At 39.8% G+C, this 22716-nt stretch overlaps 1 protein-coding gene across 1 annotated transcript in view; it reads right to left on the reverse strand.

Moving 5' to 3' along the window:
* The window catches only part of cntfr (ciliary neurotrophic factor receptor), an 850210-nt gene that overhangs the window by 498962 nt on the left and 328532 nt on the right, over positions 1-22716 (reverse strand). The window contains exon 3 of the mRNA XM_061980911.2: positions 18911-18992. Coding sequence (XP_061836895.1) covers positions 18911-18992 — 82 coding nt within the window. The remainder of the gene's footprint in view (positions 1-18910; positions 18993-22716) is intronic.

Below are 22716 nucleotides of genomic sequence, written 5' to 3' on the forward strand. Positions count from 1 at the left end.
ATAGAGGTCGGGTGTGATGTGAGCTGGGCGGCAGCCGAGGGCAGGGCACTTGGCGGTCCGATCCTCGACTACAGAGGCTAGCTCTTGGGACGTGGAACATCACCTTGCTGGGGGGGAAGGAGCCTGAGCTAGTGCGCGAGGTGGAGAAGTTCCGGCTAGATATAGTCGGACTCACTTCGACGCACAGCAAGGGGTCTGGAACCAGTTCTCTCGAGAGGGGCTGGACTCTCTTCCACTCTGGCGTTGCCGGCAGTGAGAGGCGACGGGCTGGGGTGGCAATTCTTGTTTCCCCCCGGCTCAGAGCCTGTACGTTGGAGTTCAACCCGGTGGACGAGAGGGTAGCTTCCCTCCGCCTTCGGGTGGGGGAACGGGTCCTGACTGTAGTTTGCGCTTACGCGCCAAACCGCAACTCAGAGTACCCACCCTTTTTGGATTCACTCGAGGGAGTACTTGAGAGTGCTCCCCCGGGTGATTCCCTCGTTCTACTGGGGGACTTCAATGCTCATGTTGGCAGCGACAGTGAAACCTGGAGAGGTGTGATTGGGAAGAATGGCTGCCCGGATCGGAACTGATGATCAGTGCCAGAGCTTGGTCCGCATTGCCGGTAGTAAGTCGGACACGTTTCCAGTGAGGGTTGGACTCCACCAAGGCTGCCCTTTGTCACCGATTCTGTTCATAACTTTTATGGACAGAATTTCTAGGCGCAGTCAAGGCGTTGAGGGGATCTGGTTTGTTGGCTGCAGGATTAGGTCTCTGCTTTTTGCAGATGATGTGGTGCTGATGGCTTCATCTGGCCATGATTATCAGCTCTCACTGGATCGGTTCGCAGCCGAGTGTGAAGCGACTGGGATGAGAATCAGCACCTCCAAGTCCGAGTCCATGGTTCTCGCCCGGAAAAGGGTGGAGTGCCATCTCCGGGTTGGGGAGGAGATCTTGCCCCAAGTGGAGGAGTTCAAGTACCTCGGAGTCTTGTTCACGAGTGAGGGAAGAGTGGACCGTGAGATCGACAGGCGGATCGGTGCGGCGTCTTCAGTAATGCGGACGCTGTATCGATCCGTTGTGGTGAAGAAGGAGCTGAGCCGGAAGGCAAAGCTCTTAATTTACCGGTCGATCTACGTTCCCATCCTCACCTATGGTCATGAGCTTTGGGTTATGACCGAAAGGACAAGATCACGGGTACAAGCGGCCGAAATGAGTTTCCTCCGCCGGGTGGCGGGGCTCTCCCTTAGAGATAGGGTGAGAAGCTCTGTCATCCGGGAGGAGCTCAAAGTAAAGCCGCTGCTCCTCCACATGGAGAGGAGCCAGATGAGGTGGTTCGGGCATCTGGTCAGGATGCCACCCGATCGCCTCCCTAGGGAGGTGTTTAGGGCACGTCCGACCGGTAGGAGGCCGCGGGGAAGACCCAGGACACGTTGGGAAGACTATGTCTCCCGGCTGGCCTGGGAACACCTCGGGGTCCCACAGGAAGAGCTGGACGAAGTGGCTGGGGAGAGGGAAGTCTGGGCTTCTCTGCTTAGGCTGCTGCCCCCGCGACCCGACCTCGGATAAGCGGAAGAAGATGGATGGATGGATGGAATTTGCAGAATGTTGTGACAGCACAGCATTATGACAAAGAGAGCTGCTCGGTGGTGTAATTCCCATGTCGAATGCCATCGCTGTTATTATTAAATCACTTCCATTTCTGTGCATGACTTAGTTGCGACTTAGTTGTCATGAATAAAACTGCAAAAAAAAATACTCAAATGATTTATTTCACCACGTTACGAGCTACTCAAAAAGGGCGGATCCCATGCATTGTTTTGGACGGTGTTAAACACTTACTGTAAATAATAAACACCGCTGTAATAGCTTTAATAGCACATAATTAGTCCTTCTTTGTTTGCACCACGCCCGGCTTCTTTCTCCATGACCCCGACAGCAGATGGAAAACACGCAGCAACATGCAGACGTGGTGGTGTCTGCAGCACATGATGTCATGGCTGATAAATGCACTGTTGACAAGCCCGCCGACCAAGTGAGACATGGGAGCATAGGAGGAGAAATAAATGGAGTAAAGGGTGATTTAGATAAGGACTGGGCAATTATTTTGACTCGGGGGCCACATTTAGAGAAGAAAATGTGTCTGGGGGCTGGTATATCTACTTTAGGAACACTAATACAAAACCTCACAATAATGTCTGATTGAATGCTAAAAACGTTATGACAGACGGCCTTAAAAAACGTAATGACATTTTCAAATTTTCTATGAACGATAAAACACTGAATATTGATAAAATATGAACGTCACACCCCCTTTCGATCGACATATTTTACAATCAAGTGAAACGCAACAAAAATGCAACAAACAGTGAAATATGAACACGGAGGGTACAAAATAAACCCACCTACAATCTGATATATCTGATATTTGCTAGATTTCCCCGGGGATCAATAAAGTACTTTCTATTATATATAGTATATATAAAAGTAGATATATATATATATATATATATATATATATATATATATATATATATATATATATATATATGAACTTATTTATATAAAACATAAATATATATATTTATATATACAAACATAAATATAAATATAAATATATATATATATATATATATATATATATATATATATATATATATATATATATATATATATATATATATATATATATATATTATTATTATTTGCAAAGAAAAAATAAAGTTTTTGAGTTTGAACATTAAATATCATGTCTTTGTAGTGCATTCAACTGAATATGGGTTGAAAAGGATTTGCAAATCATTGTATTCTGTTTATATTTACATCTAACACAATTTCCCAACTCATATGGAAACGGGGTTTGTATATATATATATATATATATATATATATATATATATATATATATATATATATATATATATATATATATATATATACATATATATGGACATAAATACACATATATATGTATGTATATATATATATATATATATATATATATATATATATATATATATATATATATATATATATATATATATATATATATATATAAATATATATATATATATATATATATATATATATATATATATATATATATATATATATGTATGTGTGGGGAAAAAAATCACAAGACTATTTCATCTCTACAGGCCTGTTTCATGAGGGGGGGGGTTCCCTCAATCATCAGGAGATTTTAATGGGAGCATTCACATACCATGGAGCAGCGAGAATACCAAGAAGCGCATATGCCAAATTTTCAAAGAGAACGGCCTACGGATCACGATTGAAGCCAACAAGCAAACCGTCAACTTCCTTGACGTCACTTTCAACCTGAGAAATAACAGCTACCAACCATTCACGAAACCCAACACAATACGTGCACCATGACAGCAACCACCCACCCACCACCACGAAAAGAATACCTACCGTAATTAATAAAAGGCTATCGATGCTGTCATCTAGCAAAGCTGAATTTGACCAAGCAACTCCCCCGTACCAAAAAGCCCTTGATGAAAGCGGATACAATTTCACCCTCACCTATGAACCCACGCCAGGAAACCAGCCAAAAAAGAACAGAAAACGAAACGACATCATCTGGTACAACCCCCCATACAGCAAAAACGTCTCAACTAACATTGGACACAAATTCCTCAATCTGATTGACAAACACTTTCCCAAAGACAACACCCTAAGAAAAGTATTCAACAAGAACAACATTAAATTGAGCTACAGCTGTATGAACAATATACGACAAATTATCTCAAACCACAACAAAACAATTGCAAATGAGCCGTCGGCCCCCGGACAGAGCGACCCCAAAACCAACAAAGGCTGCAACTGCCGCAAGAAACCTGATTGCCCTCTCAACGGGGGGTGCTCACAAACATCAGTTGTTTACCAATCTAAGGTAACACGCAAGGACATTAACACATCCGACACATATGTAGGATTAACCGAGGGAGAGTTTAAAACCAGATGGAACAATCACAAGGCTTCTTTCAGGAACCAAAACCTGCGGAATACCACAGAACTCAGCAAACACATTTGGGACCTCAAAGACAATAATGTTGAATATTCAATAACATGGCAAATTCTTGCATCCAGCACACCTTACAATAGTGGTAATAAAAGATGCAACCTATGCTTGAAAGAGAAACTGTTTATTATTTACCGTCCAGACCTGTCATCCCTCAACAAGCGCAGCGAAATTGTATCAGCATGCCGCCACAGACGGAAACACCTCCTAGGTAACACATGAGCCAATCACCACGCCCCTACGCCAGCCTGTACCCACCCACTCTGTGCCCTATATAAACCATGGTATGTGAATGCTCCCATTAAAATCTCCTGATGATTGAGGGTACCCCCCCTCATGAAACAGGCCTGTAGAGATGAAGTAGTCTTGTGATTTTTTTTCCCACACATACATATATATATATATATATATATATATATATATATATATATATATATATATATATATATATATATATATATATAATTATTTGCAAAGAAAAAATAAAGTTTTTGAGTTTGAACATTAAATATATTGTCTTTGTAGTGCATTCAACTGAATATGGGTTGAAAAAGATTTGCAAATCATTGTATTCTGTTTATATTTACATCTAACACAATTTCCCAACTCATATGGAAACGGGGTTTGTATATATATATATATATATATATATATATATATATATATATATATACATATATATATGGACATAAATACATATATATATGTATGTATATATATAAATATATATATATATATATATATATATATATATATATATATATATATATATATATATATATATATATATATATATATATATATATAAATCTTATACGTCTAGTCTCTTACGTGAATGAGATCAATAATATTAATTGATATTTAACGCTAATGTGTTAATCATTTCACACATAAGTCGCTCCTGAGTATAAGTCGCACCCCCGGCCAAACTATGAAAAAAACTGCGACTTAGAGTCCGAAAAATACGGTAATTAGATGACCATAGTAACTAATTAGATTACCATAGTAACTGGTACATCATCCATAAGCGCATATTCCAACCATTGAAAGACTTAGTATAGTTGAAGACTTACGGTCATTAGAAAAGATGAATGCACATCATAATGGCAGCTACACGTTCCATCTTAAAGATATAAAACAATTATTTGATTGAAAAGCTCAACGGGCAGCATGTGGCCCCCGGACCTTAATTTGCCCAGGTCTGATTTAGATAGAGAAAGAGAATAATATTTAAGAAATAGCAGTAAGGAAATTAAAAATGTGGGTTACATTCGGAATAGAAGGGACATGAGGATGAGCAGGAGGACATTAAGAGAGAGAGAGAGATGGAGGCTATGATTGTGAGTGGAATCATTCATCTCTCAATCAGGATATGGACGTCCCATAAATAACGTCTCAGTCAGCATGCAGGATGATGTCACCACACGCCTCACACACTAAAACGCTGTTCTGGCACAAAGAGGACTTGTCAATCTACCGTCCGTATTTTTCACAGGAGAAAACAAAGCAAACTACCAAATGTTCCGATAATGTTTTGCTTATGCCGGAGTGGAGTTTTGTGGACCGACGTCAGGTCAAGTGTAGAGGAATCTCAATGCAGGAATATAAACAACATTCACAAGTCACGTATGATTGCTTTGCACTCATACTTGCCAACCTTGAGACCTCCGATTTCAGGAGGTGGGGGGGTGGGGGGCGTGGTTGGGGGCGTGGTTAAGAAGGGAGGAGTATATTTACAGCTAGGATTCACCAAGTCAAGTATTTTATATATATACATATATATATATATTAGAGATGCGCGGATAGGCAATTATTTCATCCGCAACCGCATCAGAAAGTCGTCAACCACCCGCCATCCACCCGACCTAACATTTAATCAGAACCGCATCCGCCCGCACCCGCCCGTTGTTATATATCTAATATAGACGATGTGAGGTTATAAAGCTTTTGCCTGTTAAAGAAAGGAGACTGATCCAATGCAGCACAGACATTCGCGTGCCACGCTGTCACGGCCCAGACGCACACCAGTGCGCAATCATATGGGAGCCGCGCTGAGCGCACCTCCAAGCGGCCGGGTACGGGCCCGATGCTCCAGCGCCATCCATTTTCAGGGCTAGTTGATTCGGCAGGTGGGTTGTTACACACTCCTTAGCGGGTTCCGACTTCCATGGCCACCGTCCTGCTGTCTATATCAACCAGGGTGAGCCCCACCCCTTTCGTGAGCGCACTGCGCGCGGAGTGACCCCTGTTACGCGCCCCCGGCAACAGGGGTGGCGGGCAGGTAAGCTGCGCGGGCGGAGCGCGCGGAGTGACCCCTGTTACGAGCCCCCGGCCACGGGGGTGGCGGGCAGGTAAGCTGCTTACCTGCTGCGCGTGACGCCGGCCGCGGCGAAGGCGGACGAGGCGGGGTGTCGGTGCGGTGGGCGCGGTGGTGACCCTGGACGTGCGTCGGGCCCTTCTCGCGAATCGCCTCAGCTACGGCTCCCGGTGGGGCCCTCTCGGGGGAAGGGGCCTCGGTCCCGGACCCCGGCGAGGCGTCCCTTCTCCGCTCCGTAAAAGTGTCCATCTATTTTTTTTTTTTTTTCTTCTGTTGTGGCATATGCTGCAGGTGCCTGCTCGTTTTTCGTACGTGGGTAACAACATTTAACTATGTATATCACCCGCATGAATCTATTTAAAATCTTTTTTTTTATTATTTCAACCGCCCGACCCGACCCGCGGATAAAATCCTTTTTTTTTTAATTTCATCCGCCCGATCCGCGATAATCCGCGGACTCCGCGGTTGTGCCCGCAAACCGCGCATCTCTAATATATATATATATATAAGAAATACTAAGTCAAGTATTTCATATATATATATATATATATATATATATATATATATATATATATATATATATATATATATATATATATATATATATATATAGATATATAAAATAAATACTTGAATTTCAGTGTTCATTTATTTACACATATACACACACATAACACTCATCTACTCATTGTTGAGTTAAGGGTTGAATTGTCCATCCTTGTTCTATTTGTCACTATTTTTCTAACCATGCTGAACGCCCTCACTGATGATGCATTGCTTTGTGGCACGCACAAAAGTGCTTTCATCAAATGCACTAGATGGCAGTATTGTCCTGTTTAAGAGTGTCACAACATTGCTGTTTACGGCAGACGAACTGCTTTATGGTAGACGAAATGCTGTTGTTGTGTGTTGTTGCCGCGGCTGGGAGGACGTTAATGAAACTGCCTAACAATAAACCCACATAAGAAACCGAGAACTCGCCCTCGACCGTTCTACAGTTATAACGTGATTGGGCAGGTACGCTGTCTATATCGTGTGCCTGAATTTCGGGAGATTTTCGGGAAAATATTTGTCCCGGGAGGTTTTCGGGAGAGGCGCTGAATTTCGGGAGTCTCCCGGAAAATCCGGGAGGGTTGGCAAGTATGTTTGCACTGGAGAGATCAAAAAGTATGTAGATACCACGTAAATGGGTTATACCATATTTTTCGGACTATAAGTCGCAGTTTTTTTCATAGTTTGGCCGGGGGTGCGACTTATACTCAGGAGCGACTTATGTGTGAAATGATGAACACATTATAATATTATTGATCTCATTCACGTAAGAGACTAGACGTATAAGATTTCATGGGATTTAGCGATTAGGAGTGACAGATTGTTTGGTAAACGTATAGCATGTTCTATATGTTATAGTTATTTGAATGACTCTTACCATAATATGTTACGTTAACATACCAGTTGGTTATTTATGCCTCATATAACGTACACTTATTCAGCCTGTTGTTCACTATTCTTGATTTATTTTAAATTGCCTTTCAAATGTCTATTCTTGGTGTCGGCTTTTATCAAATACATTTCCCCCAAAAATTTGACTTATACTCCAGTGCGACTTATATATGTTTTTTTCCTTCTTTATTATGCATTTCCGGCCGGTGCGACTTATACTCCGGAGCGACTTATAGTCCGAAAAATACGGTACTTGTATAGCGCTTTTCTACCTTCAAGGTAGGGCTGGGCGATATATCGATATACGTGATAAATCGCGGGTTTGTCTCTGTGCGATATATAAAATGACTATATCGTGATATCGGAGTATACGTTTTCACGCAGTTGCTTTTAGCTGCGGACATTACACTGCAGGCTCTTCCCACTCTTTCCTGTGTCTCCTTCTCATAGACAGCAAGCACACCTTCTTACATACGTCACATCATACGTCACATACGTATACGCCCTCCCCGAGCAGAGAGGTAGCAGCATGGCTTACGTTAGCTGTGATGCTAGCGGAGCGGTGCGAGTGGTAATACAAGAGAAAGAAGGTGCGAATCTGGTAACAAATGGAGGAATAATCAATTCCTAAGAAAAACAGCACGGGGTCCATTGTCTGGCGGTCGAACAGACAACCGTAATTTGTCAAGTGTGGGGCAAAAGCGTTGCTATAAAAAGTAGCATTACTGCTGTAACAAACAGTTCAGGGTGTCCCAAGTTACCGGAGTGTGTTAGGTAAGGAGGAGGAGTTTTGTGCCTCCAGACCAGAGTTGCCGTAGAAAAACTTTAACATTCTTACTAATAATGCACCACACTGTGAACCCACACCAAACAAGAATGACAAACACATTTTGGGAGAACATCTGCACCATAACACAACATAAACACAACAGGACAAATACCCAGAATCCCATGCAGCCCTAACTCTTCCGGGATACATTATACACCCCCGCTACCAAACCCCGCCCACCTCAACCGACGCACAGAGGTGTGTGGGGGAGGGGGGGCGGGGGGGGGGGGGGGGGGGGGGGGGCGGGGTTTGTTGGTAGCAGGGGTGTATAATGTAGCCCGGAAAAGTCAGGGCTGCATGGGATTCTGGGTGTTTGTTTTGTTGTGTTTATGTTGTGTTAAGGTGCAGATGTTCTCCCGAAATGTGTTTGTCATTCTTGCTTGGTTTTGTTTCAAAGTGTGGCGCATTATTAGTAAGAGTGTTAAAGTTGTTTTATATCACCTCAGGTTGCTGGCACGCCCACTCTCCCAATTTCGCCATGCCATCCCCATCGTGTATATTCAGGGTGTCACTATGAAACACAGCAAAACACAATCCGAAACAGTTTGCATGGATTTAAGGTAAATCCATGAGTTTGTTATTTTAGTTGTAAACATGCAGTGGTATAGAAACACTAAGTACTCTACTTCTAAGAGTAATATTCACCAATAAGACACAGTCTAAATATTTAGGCCCAGGTCTGTGTGAAATAGCACTGTTCTAATTAAGTGATCAAAAAAGGCATACGTTCATCAATATTGAACATTATTTTTTTTAGATTTAAATTGCTATATTAAACTAACAAAATTGGAATGCAACTAAATACAACTGCATCGTGTTCTGCACACAAAAAATCTCTAAAGTTAGTGACTGTGAACTAAGAATGAATCCAACCTATTTAGAAATCAACTCTTCCAACAATTGCAAAGAAGAACTAACTGTTAGGTCCCTTTTTTTCCACCATCATTTCCATTGATTATTTTTAAAATTCACTTTCTCAATTGGTATTCTTGTTGTGCTTTGAAATTAAACCGTGAAAGAAAACCCATTAGAAACATGAAATTGGACGAGGGAGTTTGTGGTAAATCTCGGAATCAGAATGAGATCAAGAGGCGAGTCATAGAGGGAAGGAAAAGGGCAGATACGGCGAAAGTTGAAAGACAAAACACGATTGAAACAAACAAACAACAAAAGATAAGGCTTGTTGTGTCTGCGTATGTGATTAATCATGCCATTCGCTGCGCATGAGAATACAAACTCCATATTCAAAGTGAAGACTTGCAATATAGCTATAATCCAGTAGAAACATCCATCCATCCATCCATCCATCTTCTTCCGCTTATCCGAGGTCGGGTCGCGGGGGCAGCAGCCTAAGCAGGGAAGCCCAGACTTCCCTCTCCCCAGCCACTTCGTCCAGCTCCTCCCGGGGGATCCCGAGGCGTTCCCAGGCCAGCCGGGAGACATAGTCTTCCCAACGTGTCCTGGGTCTTCCCCACGGCCTCCTACCGGTCGGACGTGCCCTAAACACCTCCCTAGGGAGGCGCTCGGGTGGCATCCTGACCAGATGCCCGAACCACCTCATCTGGCTCCTCTCCATGTGGAGGAGCAGCGGCTTTACTTTGAGCTCCCCCCGGATGACAGAGCTTCTCACCCTATCTCTAAGGGAGAGCCCTGCCACCCGGCGGAGGAAACTCATTTGGGCCGCTTGTACCCGTAATCTTGTCCTTTCGGTCATAACCCAAACTCATGACCTTAGGTGAGGATGGGAACGTAGATCGACCGGTAAATTGAGAGCTTTGCCTTCCGGCTCAGCTCCTTCTTCACCACAACGGATCGATACAGCATCCGCATTACTGAAGACGCCGCACCGATCCGCCTGTCGATCTCACCATCCACTCTTCCCTCACTCGTGAACAAGACTCCGAGGTACTTGAACTCCTCCACTTGGGGCAAGATCTCCTCCCCAAACCGGAGATGGCATTCCACCCTTTTCCGGGCGAGAACCATGGACTCGGACTTGGAGGTGCTGATTCTCATCCCAGTCGCTTCACACTCAGCTGCGAACCGATCCAGTGAGATCTGAAGATCCTGGCCAGATGAAGCCATCAGGACCGCATCATCTGCAAAAAGCAGAGACCTAATCCTGCAGCCACCAAACCAGATCCCCTCAACGCCTTGACTGCGCCTAGAAATTCTGTCCATAAAAGTTCAGAACAGAATGGGTGACAAAGGGCAGCCTTGGCGGAGTCCAACCCTCACTGGAAACGTGTCCGACTTACTACCGGCAATGCGGACCAAGCTCTGACACTGATCATACAGGGAGCGGACCGCCACAATCAGACAGTCCGATACCCCATACTCTCTGAGCACTCCCCACAGGACTTCCCGAGGGACACGGTCGAATGCCTTCTCCAAGTCCACAAAGCACATGTAGACTGGTTGGGCAAACTCCCATGCACCCTCAAGGACCATGCCGAGAGTATAGAGCTGGTCCACAGTTCCACGACCAGGACGAAAACCACACTGTTCCTCCTGAATCCGAGGTTCGACTATCCGGCGTAGCCTCCTCTCCAGTACACCTGAATAGACCTTAAAAATAGACTTAAAAGTCAAATATGATGAACTTATATATTATACAAACCTAAAACCTACATTGCAATAAAACACAACAAAACTGAAAAACACACAGCTCTGAGACTTCGGTGGCATCCAAACAGTTTCAATTTACAATAGCATCCAATACCACATCATCTGATTCAGTTCTAGCAAATTTGAAGTATAATAGGATACTATTGTGTTTAATTTAGTTACTTGCTATAGAGCAGGGGTCGGCAACCTTTACCAGTCAAAGAGCCATTTTGACCAGTTTCACAAATTATAGAAAATAATGGGAGCCGCAACAATTTTTTGAAATTTTAAATGATATAACAACACATACAAAGTTTGTTTTTGCTTTGTGCTATGTATAAACCAGGGGTCTCAGACACGCTGCCCACACCTTTATGTGGAATTTGAAAGCTTTAACACTCTTACTAATAATGCGCCACACTGTGAACCCACACCAAACAAGAATGACAAACACATTTCGGGAGAACATCTGCACCGTAACACAACATAAACACAACAGGACAAATACCCAGAATCCCATGTAGCCCTAACTCTTCCGGGATACATTATACCAAACCCCGCCCACCTCAACCAACGCACAGAGAGGGGGGGGGGTTGATGTGTGAGGGAGCAGGGTTGGGGTGGGGGCGGGGTTTGGTGGTAGGAGGGGTGTATAATGTAGCCCGGAAGAGTCAGGGCTGCATGGGATTCTGGGTGTTTGTTCTGTTGTGTTTATGTTGTGTTAAGGTGCAGATGTTCTCCCGAAATGTGTTTGTCATTCTTGTTTGGTTTTGGTTCAAACTGTGGCGCATTATTAGTAAGAGTGTTAAAGTTGTTTTATATGACCACCGTCAGTGTAACCTGTGTGCAACCAATCTGGCGCCCTAGGCAAGATTTTAGGTGGCGCCCCCCCACATCGGCAGTGAAGTGTATATACTCACAAGAAACCGAATAGCTTTGTCTTTGACCTTTTTTTTTTTTTACTTACAACTATACCTAATATATAAAGGGGTGGAAAAGTGACTATTACCTGCAGGGCAAACATTAGCTATCCAGAAGGCAATAACAATGTAAACAAAAAACACCTGCTTAAAAGATCTAATACAAATGTCCCTGAGGAATGTAAGGTGGGAGTACTGCAATTACCTAACGTTACATTATTATTTTCCATAACAATTTAGCCCCCTCCACAATATTAACCCGACGTTAAAACAGAACTAGCTATTTATTGATTAGCAATTGCCGAATCATGTAACATTAGCTTAATGCTAAAAAGCCAGGTTACTATCACATTCTGTAACAGACAAATAATTTCATGTAGGCTAACGTTAGCTACCTGCTAACTCTGTCTTTTCTCGTTTCTCCTCCTCCTCTTTTCTCTTTTTTCTTCCCTGGGCACCTGACAGTTTTGGCCGTTTTGACATCTTGTGTTGATTTTTTGATGTGGTGACGTCCACAAAGAGTCATGATACGGGAAGGGAGGGGGCGCACCGTGCGGGGGGATGAGGGGGGCGTAATGTTGTAACAAATAATATTTCTATTAAATAGGCTTTACTTTGCATTTTAATTAAAGTGGGATTATTTTTTGTATTTAGAAATAATAGTACCAACTTTTTTTTTTTCTCCAACATTTGTGGCACTGGCGTGGCGCCCCCTGATGGACGACGCCCTTAGCATTTGCCTATACGGCTTATGCCACGGGCCGGCCCTGATCGGGACATCCCCAGGTATGTTTTTTTGACATTGTTTTGTCTACAGGGTGGTTTGTTTATCTGTGGTGAGGACGGCGCATCGCAGTGAACTCACTGACTCCATTAACTGCCTTCTCTGAGTCAGCTGACTTCAAGTCGTTGGCCAAGCAGCCCCTGGCGCTCGTTCCTCAAAGTCAAGTGACAAATGAACTTCCATGCCAACACTCACAATTGTGCATATTGTGAGAACTAAGAGTGGAGTTGGTCCCGACGTGGTCTCCTTCCTCGTCATGAAGATCTCAGCGATGGCCATAATCTGTGACATGCTCGTGGTCATGACTGTCTTCTTTGTTGGATGCATTTCCAAGAAATCCCCAACTGAACTCTACTCCGGTGTTTTTCAACCTTTTTTTCAGCCGAGTGTGCAATTTTTTTATGACTTTCAAGCATAACCAAGCATGCATCACTATAGCTCTTGTCTCAAAGTAGGTGTACTGTCACCACCTGTCACATCACACCCTGACTTATTTGGACTTTTTTGCTGTTTTCCTGTGTGTAGTGTTTTACTTCTTGTCTTGCGCTCCTATTTTGGTGGCTTTTTCTCTTTTTTTTGTATTTTCCTGTAGCAGTTTTCATGTCTTCCTTTGAGCGATATTCCCCACACCTGCTTTGTTTTAGCAATCAAGAATATTTCAGTTGTATTTATCCTTCTTTGCGGGGACATTGTTGATTGTCACGTCATGTTTGGATGTATATCGTCTTTGCTCCACAGTAAGTCTTTGCTGTCGTCCAGCATTCTGTTTTTGTTTACTTTGTAGCCAGTTCAGTTTTAGTTTTGTTCTGCTTAGCCTTCCCTAAGCTTCAATGCCTTTTCTTAGGGACACCTTTTGTTTATTTGTGGTTCAAGCATTAGACACCTTTTTACCTGCACACTGCCTCCCGCGGTTTCCGACATCTACAAAGCAATTAGCTACCTGCTGCCACCTACTGATATGGAAGAGTATTACGCGGTAGGTCTGCCGATCTCCAGACAGTACAGACACTCAACAACAACACATTATTTGCGGATTATAACTACTGGTTTGCAAAAAAATATTTTTAACCCAAATAGGTGAAATTAGATAATTTCTCACGGCACACCAGACTGTCTTACCATATATGAAAAAAAAACAGTACAAAAGTTAATTTTACGGTTAAAAACTCAGTCGGCGGAAATTAACCGTAAAATCTTTTGTCAATTTTACAGTCTACAATTTGATTGATCATTTCTTTTGAAATAATAAGTCAAGCAGATATTTAAATAAAATATTTTTTGGAATAACTTATAATACAATATTTTAATTTGGATAATATTGAATTTTTAAAAGATATGCAATTGCATGCAGTACATGATTTTTAATTAAAAAAAAAAAAAGGGGGAATAAATATATTTAGTAAAAAAAAGATTAATCATTTTATTAAGGCATATTATGTCCAGGCTATTGCGGCAAGATTTGGCCCCCGGGCATTAAGTTCGACACCTGTGCTATGGAGAGAGTACTGAGTTGGTCCCCAGCATGGCGCCCTGTCGTCACGTGTGGGGCTTTTGACCAATCAGAGAGAGTATGACCAGACAATCTTCGAAATGATTGACGCTGTAGTCTTTGCTGTCGTCCAGCATTCTGTTTTTGTTTACTATTGTTACTGTTAACGCCACACTTTAAGTCAGTAATGAAGTGTGTGCAAAAGCTTTGTGATGCACGGTAGGATAAACCCATGCACTGCAAAAAGTCAGTGTTAAAAAAAAATAGAAAAAAAAAATACAAAAATGAGGAGTATTTTATTTGAACTAAGCAAAATTATCTGCCAATAGAACAAGAACATTTGGCTTGTCAAGACTTTCCAAAACAAGTCAAATTAGCTAACTTCAATGAACCCCAAAATAGCTTAAAATAAGTATATTCTTGTCATGACTTGGTCCTGGGGTTTAGTTTTTCTCGAAGGCAACGGAAAGTTGGCTCGGGCGAGACGGGAATTAAGATACATTTTTATTTAAACTACAAAATCAGGAAGTAAACAAAAGGCGCGCACAATGGCGGAGAACAAACTATGAAACCAAACTCTTGCACAAAGGCAAAAACTATGAACAACAAAACACACTAACTGTGGCAATAATAAACAAAACTTACTTGGCATGGACAAAAAGGATCAGCGTGAACGATGGACATGAAAAAAATAGCAGCAAAGGTCTTAAGGGTGTGTGGAGAGTGTGCAGAAGCATAAATGTGGAGATGTCACCAGAAAGACAAACTGAAAACACTGAACTTAAATACTACAGACATGATTAACGAAAAACAGGTGCGTGACTCAAAACGTGAAACAGGTGCGTGACGTGACAGGTTGAAAACTAATGGGTTGCTATGGTGATAAACAAGAGTGCACAATGAGTCCAAACGTGGAACAGGTGAAACTAATGGAAACAAGACAAGGGAGTGAAAAGCCAGAAACTAAACAAAACATGACTAAGACAAAACATGATTACACAGACATGACAATTTTCACTAATAACAAGTGCACTTTTCTTGGTAGAAAAAACAAAAAAGAGACCTTTTTTGCTCAATATGTTGAAAAATATTCTTAAATGAAGTAAATGCTAGTGCCATTATCTTGACATAATGATATGCGTTCTGCATTACATTTCTTGAAACCAGCAAACTTATACTAAAAACTAGTTTATTGTTCTTAATGGAAAGGCAACAAGGCAAGCGCTTGTTACTCTCGGGGTCTCCTAGCCGCTCAGGCAAATCATATTGTCTAAAAATGCATTTTTCTATCGATAACATGACATCATCGCGCCAAGTGCGTGCTCTTTCAGTCAATTAGTGCAACATATATACAGAGGTGGGTAGTAACGCGCTACATTTACTCCGTTACATCTACTTGAGTAACGTTTGGGATAAATTGTACTTCTAAGAGTAGTTTTAATGCAACTTACTTTTACTTTTACTTGAGTATATTTATAGAGAAGAAACACTACTTTTACTCCGCTACTTTTATCTACATTCAGCTCGCTACTCGCTACTAATTTTTATCGATCTGTTAATGCACGCTTTGTTTGTTTTGGTCTGTCAGACAGACCTTCAAAGTGCCTGCGTTTCAACAAATACAGTCACTGGTGACGTGTCACTCCGTTCCACCAATCAGATGCAGTCACTGGTGACGTTGGACCAATCAAACAGAGCCAGGCGGTCACATGACCTGACTTAAACAAGTTGAAAAACTTATTGGGGTGTTACCATTTAGTGGTCAATTGTACGGAATATGTACTGTACTGTGCAATCTACTAATACAAGTTCCAATCAATCAATCAAAAGTGTGAAGGAAAAAAGACACTTTTTTATTTCAACCGTACATCCCGTCAAAAGCCTAAAGACTGACTGTACAGTTCCTGTCTTCACAATAAAAGTGCCGCTCCATCGCGCATGCGCTTTCAAAATAAGAGTCTCCGAAAGCCAGCGCAAACAAGCTAGCAGGCTACGGAGTTTGCCGCCAATGTATTTCTTGTAAAATGTATAAAAACGAATATGGAAGCTGGACAAATAAGATGCCAAAAACCAACCACTTTCATGTGGTATTAGACAGAAAGGAGGAACTTTTTTTCTCCTCCATTTGAAAACGTGGACGCTATCATCACTACTGTCTGATTACAATCAATGCAAGTCATCAGAATCAGGTAATACACCAACTTATATTCTTGTCTTCATGAAAGAAAGGAATCTATATGTGTTAAACATGCATGTATATTCATTAAAACACCTTTAACATGTAAACAAAAACGGCAAAATAAATAAATATAAATTATATACTGTATATATCAATTTATATATACATATATATATATATATATATATATATATATATATACTTATATATATACATATATATATATATATATATATATATATATATATATATATATGTATATATATATATATATATACCGTATTTTCCGCACTATAAGGCGCACCTAAAAACCACAATTTTTCTCAAAAGCTGACAGTGCGCCTAATAACCCGGTGCGCTTTATTACGATTCATTTTCATAAAGTTTCGGTCTCGCAACTTCGGTAAACAGCCGCCATCTTTTTTCCCGGTAGAACAGGAAGCGCTTCTTCTTCTACGCAAGCAACCGCCAAGGAAAGCACTCGCCCCCATAGAACAGGAAGCGCTTCACCCGCCCCCATAGAACAGGAAGCGCTTCACCCGCCCCCGGAAGAAGAAGAAAAAACGCGCGGATATCACCGTACGTTTCATTTCCTGTTTACATCTGTAAAGACCACAAAATGGCTCCTACAAAACGATCCGGTTCATAAAAAGACGCAATCTCTCCATCCGCACACGGATTACTACCGTATTTCACAGCAACTGAACCGCACTGTGGAACGGGAGCACGTACGGTGAATATTCGCTCCACAGGGAATGAGAAGTCATCCTTCACTGTGGTTCTAGCTTGCCATGCTAACTTCCACCCATCCAAAAGAGACCTTTCCAGCCGGCGTCATCATAAAAGCTAACTCGAAGGGATGGATGGATGAAGAAAAGATGAGCGAGTGGTTAAGGGAAGTTTACGCGAAGAGGCCGGGTGGCTTTTTTCACACAGCTCCGAAGGCGAACACACCTTCACTAAGACGGGCAGATAGTGCCGGTCGACATACGCCAACATCTGCCAGTGGATCGTAAATGCCTGGGCAGATAGTTTCGGTCACAACTGTGGTCCGACCTTTCCGGAAGGCAGGATTCACAGAACTGCTGGACAACAGTGACACTGACTCCGGTGACTTCGACGAGACGGAACCGGCCATTTTGGATCCCGTATTCGCCCAACTTTTCAATTCGGACACCGAAGACGAAGAATTCGAAGGATTTACGAATGAAGAATAACTTCAGAAGGTGAGCGCTATGTTTATTTTGTGTGTTGTGACATTAACGTTCGAGCAACATTATGTTGCTATTGTTCTACACCATTTTGAATTTTACTATGTTTGTGATTGCACATTTGCGTACATTTTGGGACAGAGTTGTTAGAACGCTGGTTTTCAATATATTATTAAAGTTTGACTGAACTATCTGACTGTTTTTTTGACATTCACTTTAGCGCAGCGTTTTTTTGACATTCACTTTAGCGCAGCGTTTTTTTGACATTCACTTTAGCGCAGCGTAGGCGCGGCTTTTAGTCCGGGGCGGCTTATTGGTGGACAAAATTATGAAATATGTAATTCATAGAAGGTGCGGCTAATAATCCGGTGCGCCTTATAGTGCGGAAAATACGGTATATGTATATATGTGTGTGTATATGTATGTATATATATATATATATATATATATATATATATATATATATATATATATGTATATATATATATATATATATATATATATATATATATATATATATATATATATATATATATATGATATGTGTGTGTATGTTACTCATCAGTTACTCAGTACTTGAGTAGTTTTTTCACAACATACTTTTTACTTTTAAGTAAATATTTGGGTGACTACTCCTTACTTTTACTTGAGTAATACATCTCTAAAGTAACAGTACTCTTACTTGAGTACAATTTCTGGCTACTCTACCCACCTCTGTTGATGACACAACTTTGCAACACTTGATATTCTACTTTCAAGCATGTTTTACTCAATATAGCTCATCACATCTCAGCAACAAGCTGTAATATCTTACTGAGATCATTTAGAACACTTAAAACAAGTAAAACACTCTAACATAAAATCTGCTTAGTGAGAAGAATTATTTCATCAGACAGAAAATAAGCAAATATCACCCTCATTTGACATATTTCATCTTACTTAGATTTCAGTTTTTGCAGTGTGAAGGCAGACAAACAGTATTTGGATAGCACTAAACTTGAGGATAGAGAAGACAGAGTGGATGTCTTGCAACAAAAGTGGAGTCATATGTATTGACTGGAAACATGTGATACGCCGGGTCAAAGTGGACGTAAAATGTGTACTCACCAAGCTGACTGCGCTTCTGCGCGTAGGCGACCACCACGGCGGCCAGAACCACACAGCACAGCGATGTCACGAGGTTGGCCATCTGTGGACACACCACACAGGGAAGTCATCAGCGTGAGCGGACAGAGACTGGAGGATTGGCGTTCGCCTGCCGTCCTGATTGACTGACAGACATAGACGCCTCACAGCGCCATGGAGGAGATGGAGAGATAAGCGCTTCCTGTCCCCGCTAAGTCGAACCGTCTCCAGCTCGCTGCCAAGACTGGAGCTGTCTGTCCCGTTCTGTTTTTGTAAAGCAACTTCCTCTTTCTGTTTTCTTCCTCTCTTTCTTTATTCCTCTCTCCAGCTCTGTTCATCCTAACGTGTCCATCCTTTCTGGGATGGGCTAGGGATTGCAGCTCTTAAAGGTACAGCGCACCATGAACAAACACACACTTCATTCTTGTTGTGATGGGGTGGGACCTTTAACAAGATAAAGGGTCCGTTCCAACAAAACGGCGCCATTTGTGTCCCTAAGAAATAAAATGCATAATAATAAAATTAACTGTACATTTTTTTTAATTTTGTTATTTTTATTTTTATTTTTTTATTTTTTTATTTTTTTTATTTTTTTTATTTTGCCCTGCAGATTCATCTGATAACTTAGTCCAAGGGTCGGCTACCCGAAACGTTGAAAAAGCCATATTGGACCAAAAATACAAAACAAATCTGTCTGGAGCTGCAAAAAAATTAAAAAGTCTTATATAAGTGTTATAATGAAGACAACACATGATGTAAGTGTCTATATTAGTCTACAATCAAAATGACTCTAAAAGTCTTATATGAGTGTTATAATGAAGGCAACACATGATGTAAGTGTCTATATTAGCCTACTATCAAAATGACTTTAAAAGTCTTATATAAGTGTTATAATGAAGGCAACACATGATGTAAGTGTCTATATTAGCCTACTATCAAAATGACTTTAAAAGTCTTATATAAGTGTTATAATGAAGGCAACACATGATGTAAGTGTCTTTATTAGCCTACAATCAAAATGGATTTAAAAGTCTTATATAAGTGTTATAATGAAGGCAACACATGATGTAAGTGTCTATATTAGCCTACTATCAAAATGACTTTAAAAGTCTTATATAAGTGTTATAATGAAAACAACACATGATGTAAGTGTCTATATTACCCTATTATCAAAATGACTTTAAAAGTCTTATATAAGTGTTATAATGAAGGCATCACATGATGTAAGTGTCTATATTAGCTTTGTTAGCCTACTATCAAAATGACTTTAAAAGTCTTATATAAGTGTTATAATGAAGGCAACACATGATGTAAGTGTCTATATTAGCCTACTATCAAAATGACTTTAAAAGTCTTATATAAGTGTTATAATGAAGGCAACACATGATGTAAGTGTCTATATTAGCCTACTATCAAAATGACTTTAAAAGTCTTATATAAGTGTTATAATGGAAACAACACATGATGTAAGTGTCTATATTAGTTATATTAGCCTACTATCAAAATGGATTTAAAAGTATTATAGAAGTGTTATAATGAAGGCAACACATGATGTAAGTGTCTATATTAGCTATATTAGCCTACTATCAAAATGACTTTACAAGTCTTATATAAGTGTTATAATGAAGACAACACATGATGTAAGTGTCTATATTAGCTATATTAGCCTACTATCAAAATGACTTTAAAAGTCTTATATACGTGTTATAATGAAGGCAACACATGATGTAAGTGTCTATATTAGCCTACTATCAAAATGGATTTACAAGTCTTATATAAGTGTTATAATGAAAACAACACATGATGTAAGTGTCTATATTAGTTATATTAGCCTACTATCAAAATGGATTTAAAAGTATTATATAAGTGTTATAATGAAAACAACACATGATGTAAGTGTCTATATTAGCTATGTTAGCCTACTATCAAAATGACTTTAAAAGTCGTATATAAGTGTTATAATGAAGGCAACACATGATGTAAGTGTCTATATTAGCCTACTATCAAAATGACTTTAAAAGTCTTATATAAGTGTTATAATGAAGGCAACACATGATGTAAGTGTCTGTATTAGCCTACTATCAAAATGGATTTAAAAGTCTTATATAAGTGTTATAATGAAGGCAACACATGATGTAAGTGTCTATATTAGCCTACTATCAAAATGACTTTAAAAGTCATATATAAGTGTTATAATGAAGGCAACACATGATGTAAGTGTCTGTATTAGCCTACAATCAAAATGGATTTAAAAGTCTTATATAAGTGTTATAATGAAGGCAACACATGATATAAGTGTCTATATTAGATATATTAGCCTACTATCAAAATGGATTCAAAAGTATTATATAAGTGTTATTATGAAAACAACACATGATGTAAGTGTCTATATTAGCTATATTAGCCTACTATCAAAATGACTTTAAAAGTCTTATATAAGTGTTATAATGAAGGCAACACATGATGTAAGTGTCTGTATTAGCTATGTTAGCCTACTATCAAAATGACTTTAAAAGTATTATATAAGTGTTATAATGAAGGCAACACATGATGTAAGTGTCTGTATTAGCCTACAATCAAAATGGATTTAAAAGTCTTATATAAGTGTTATAATGAAGGCATCACATGATGCAAGTGTCTATATTAGCTATGTTAGCCTACTATTAAAATGACTTTAAAAGTCTTATATAAGTGTTTTAATGAAGGCAACACATGATGTAAGTGTCTATATTAGCCTACTATCAAAATGACTTAAAAAGTCTTATATAAGTGTTATAATGGAAACAACACATGATGTAAGTGTCTATATGAGCTATGTTAGCCTACTATCAAAATGACTCTAAAAGTCTTATATAAGTGTTATAATGAAGGCAACACATGATGTAAGTGTTTATATTAGCGATATTAGCCTACTATCAAAATGACTTTAAAAGTCTTAAATAAGTGTTATAATGAAGGCAACCCATGATGTAAGTGTCTATATTAGCTATATTAGCCTACTATCAAAATGGATTTAAAAGTATTATATAAGTGTTATAATGAAAACAACACATGATGTAAGTGTCTATATTAGCTTTGTTATCCTACTATCAAAATGACTTTAAAAGTCTTATATAAGTCTTATAATGGAAACAACACATGATGTAAGTGTCTATATTAGCCTACTATCAAAATGATTTTAAAAGTCTTATATAAGTGTTATAATGAAAACAACACATGATGTAAGTGTCTATATTAGCCTACTATCAAAATGACTTTAAAAGTCTTATATAAGTGTTATAATGGAAACAACACATGATGTAAGTGTCTATATTAGCCTACTATCAAAATGATTTTAAAAGTCTTATATAAGTGTTATAATGAAAACAACACATGATGTAAGTGTCTATATTATTTATATTAGCCTACTATCAAAATGGATTTAAAAGTCTTATAGAAGTGTTATAATGAAAACAGCACATGATGTAAGTGTCTATATTAGCTGTTAGCCTACTATCAAAATGACTTTAAAAGTATTATATAAGTGTTATAATGTAGACAACACATGATGTAAGTGTTTATATTAGCTCTATTAGCGTACTATCAAAATGACTTTAAAAGTCTTATATAAGTGTTATAATGAAGGCAACACATGATGTAAGTGTCTATATTAGCCTACTATCAAAATTACTTTAAAAGTCTTATATAAGTGTTATAATGGAAACAACACATGATGTAAGTGTCTATATGAGCTATGTTAGCCTACTATCAAAATGACTTTAAAAGTCTTATATAAGTGTTATAATGAA

This window comes from Nerophis lumbriciformis, linkage group LG20 (genome assembly GCF_033978685.3).
Source record: "Nerophis lumbriciformis linkage group LG20, RoL_Nlum_v2.1, whole genome shotgun sequence".
NCBI lineage: Eukaryota > Metazoa > Chordata > Actinopteri > Syngnathiformes > Syngnathidae > Nerophis > Nerophis lumbriciformis.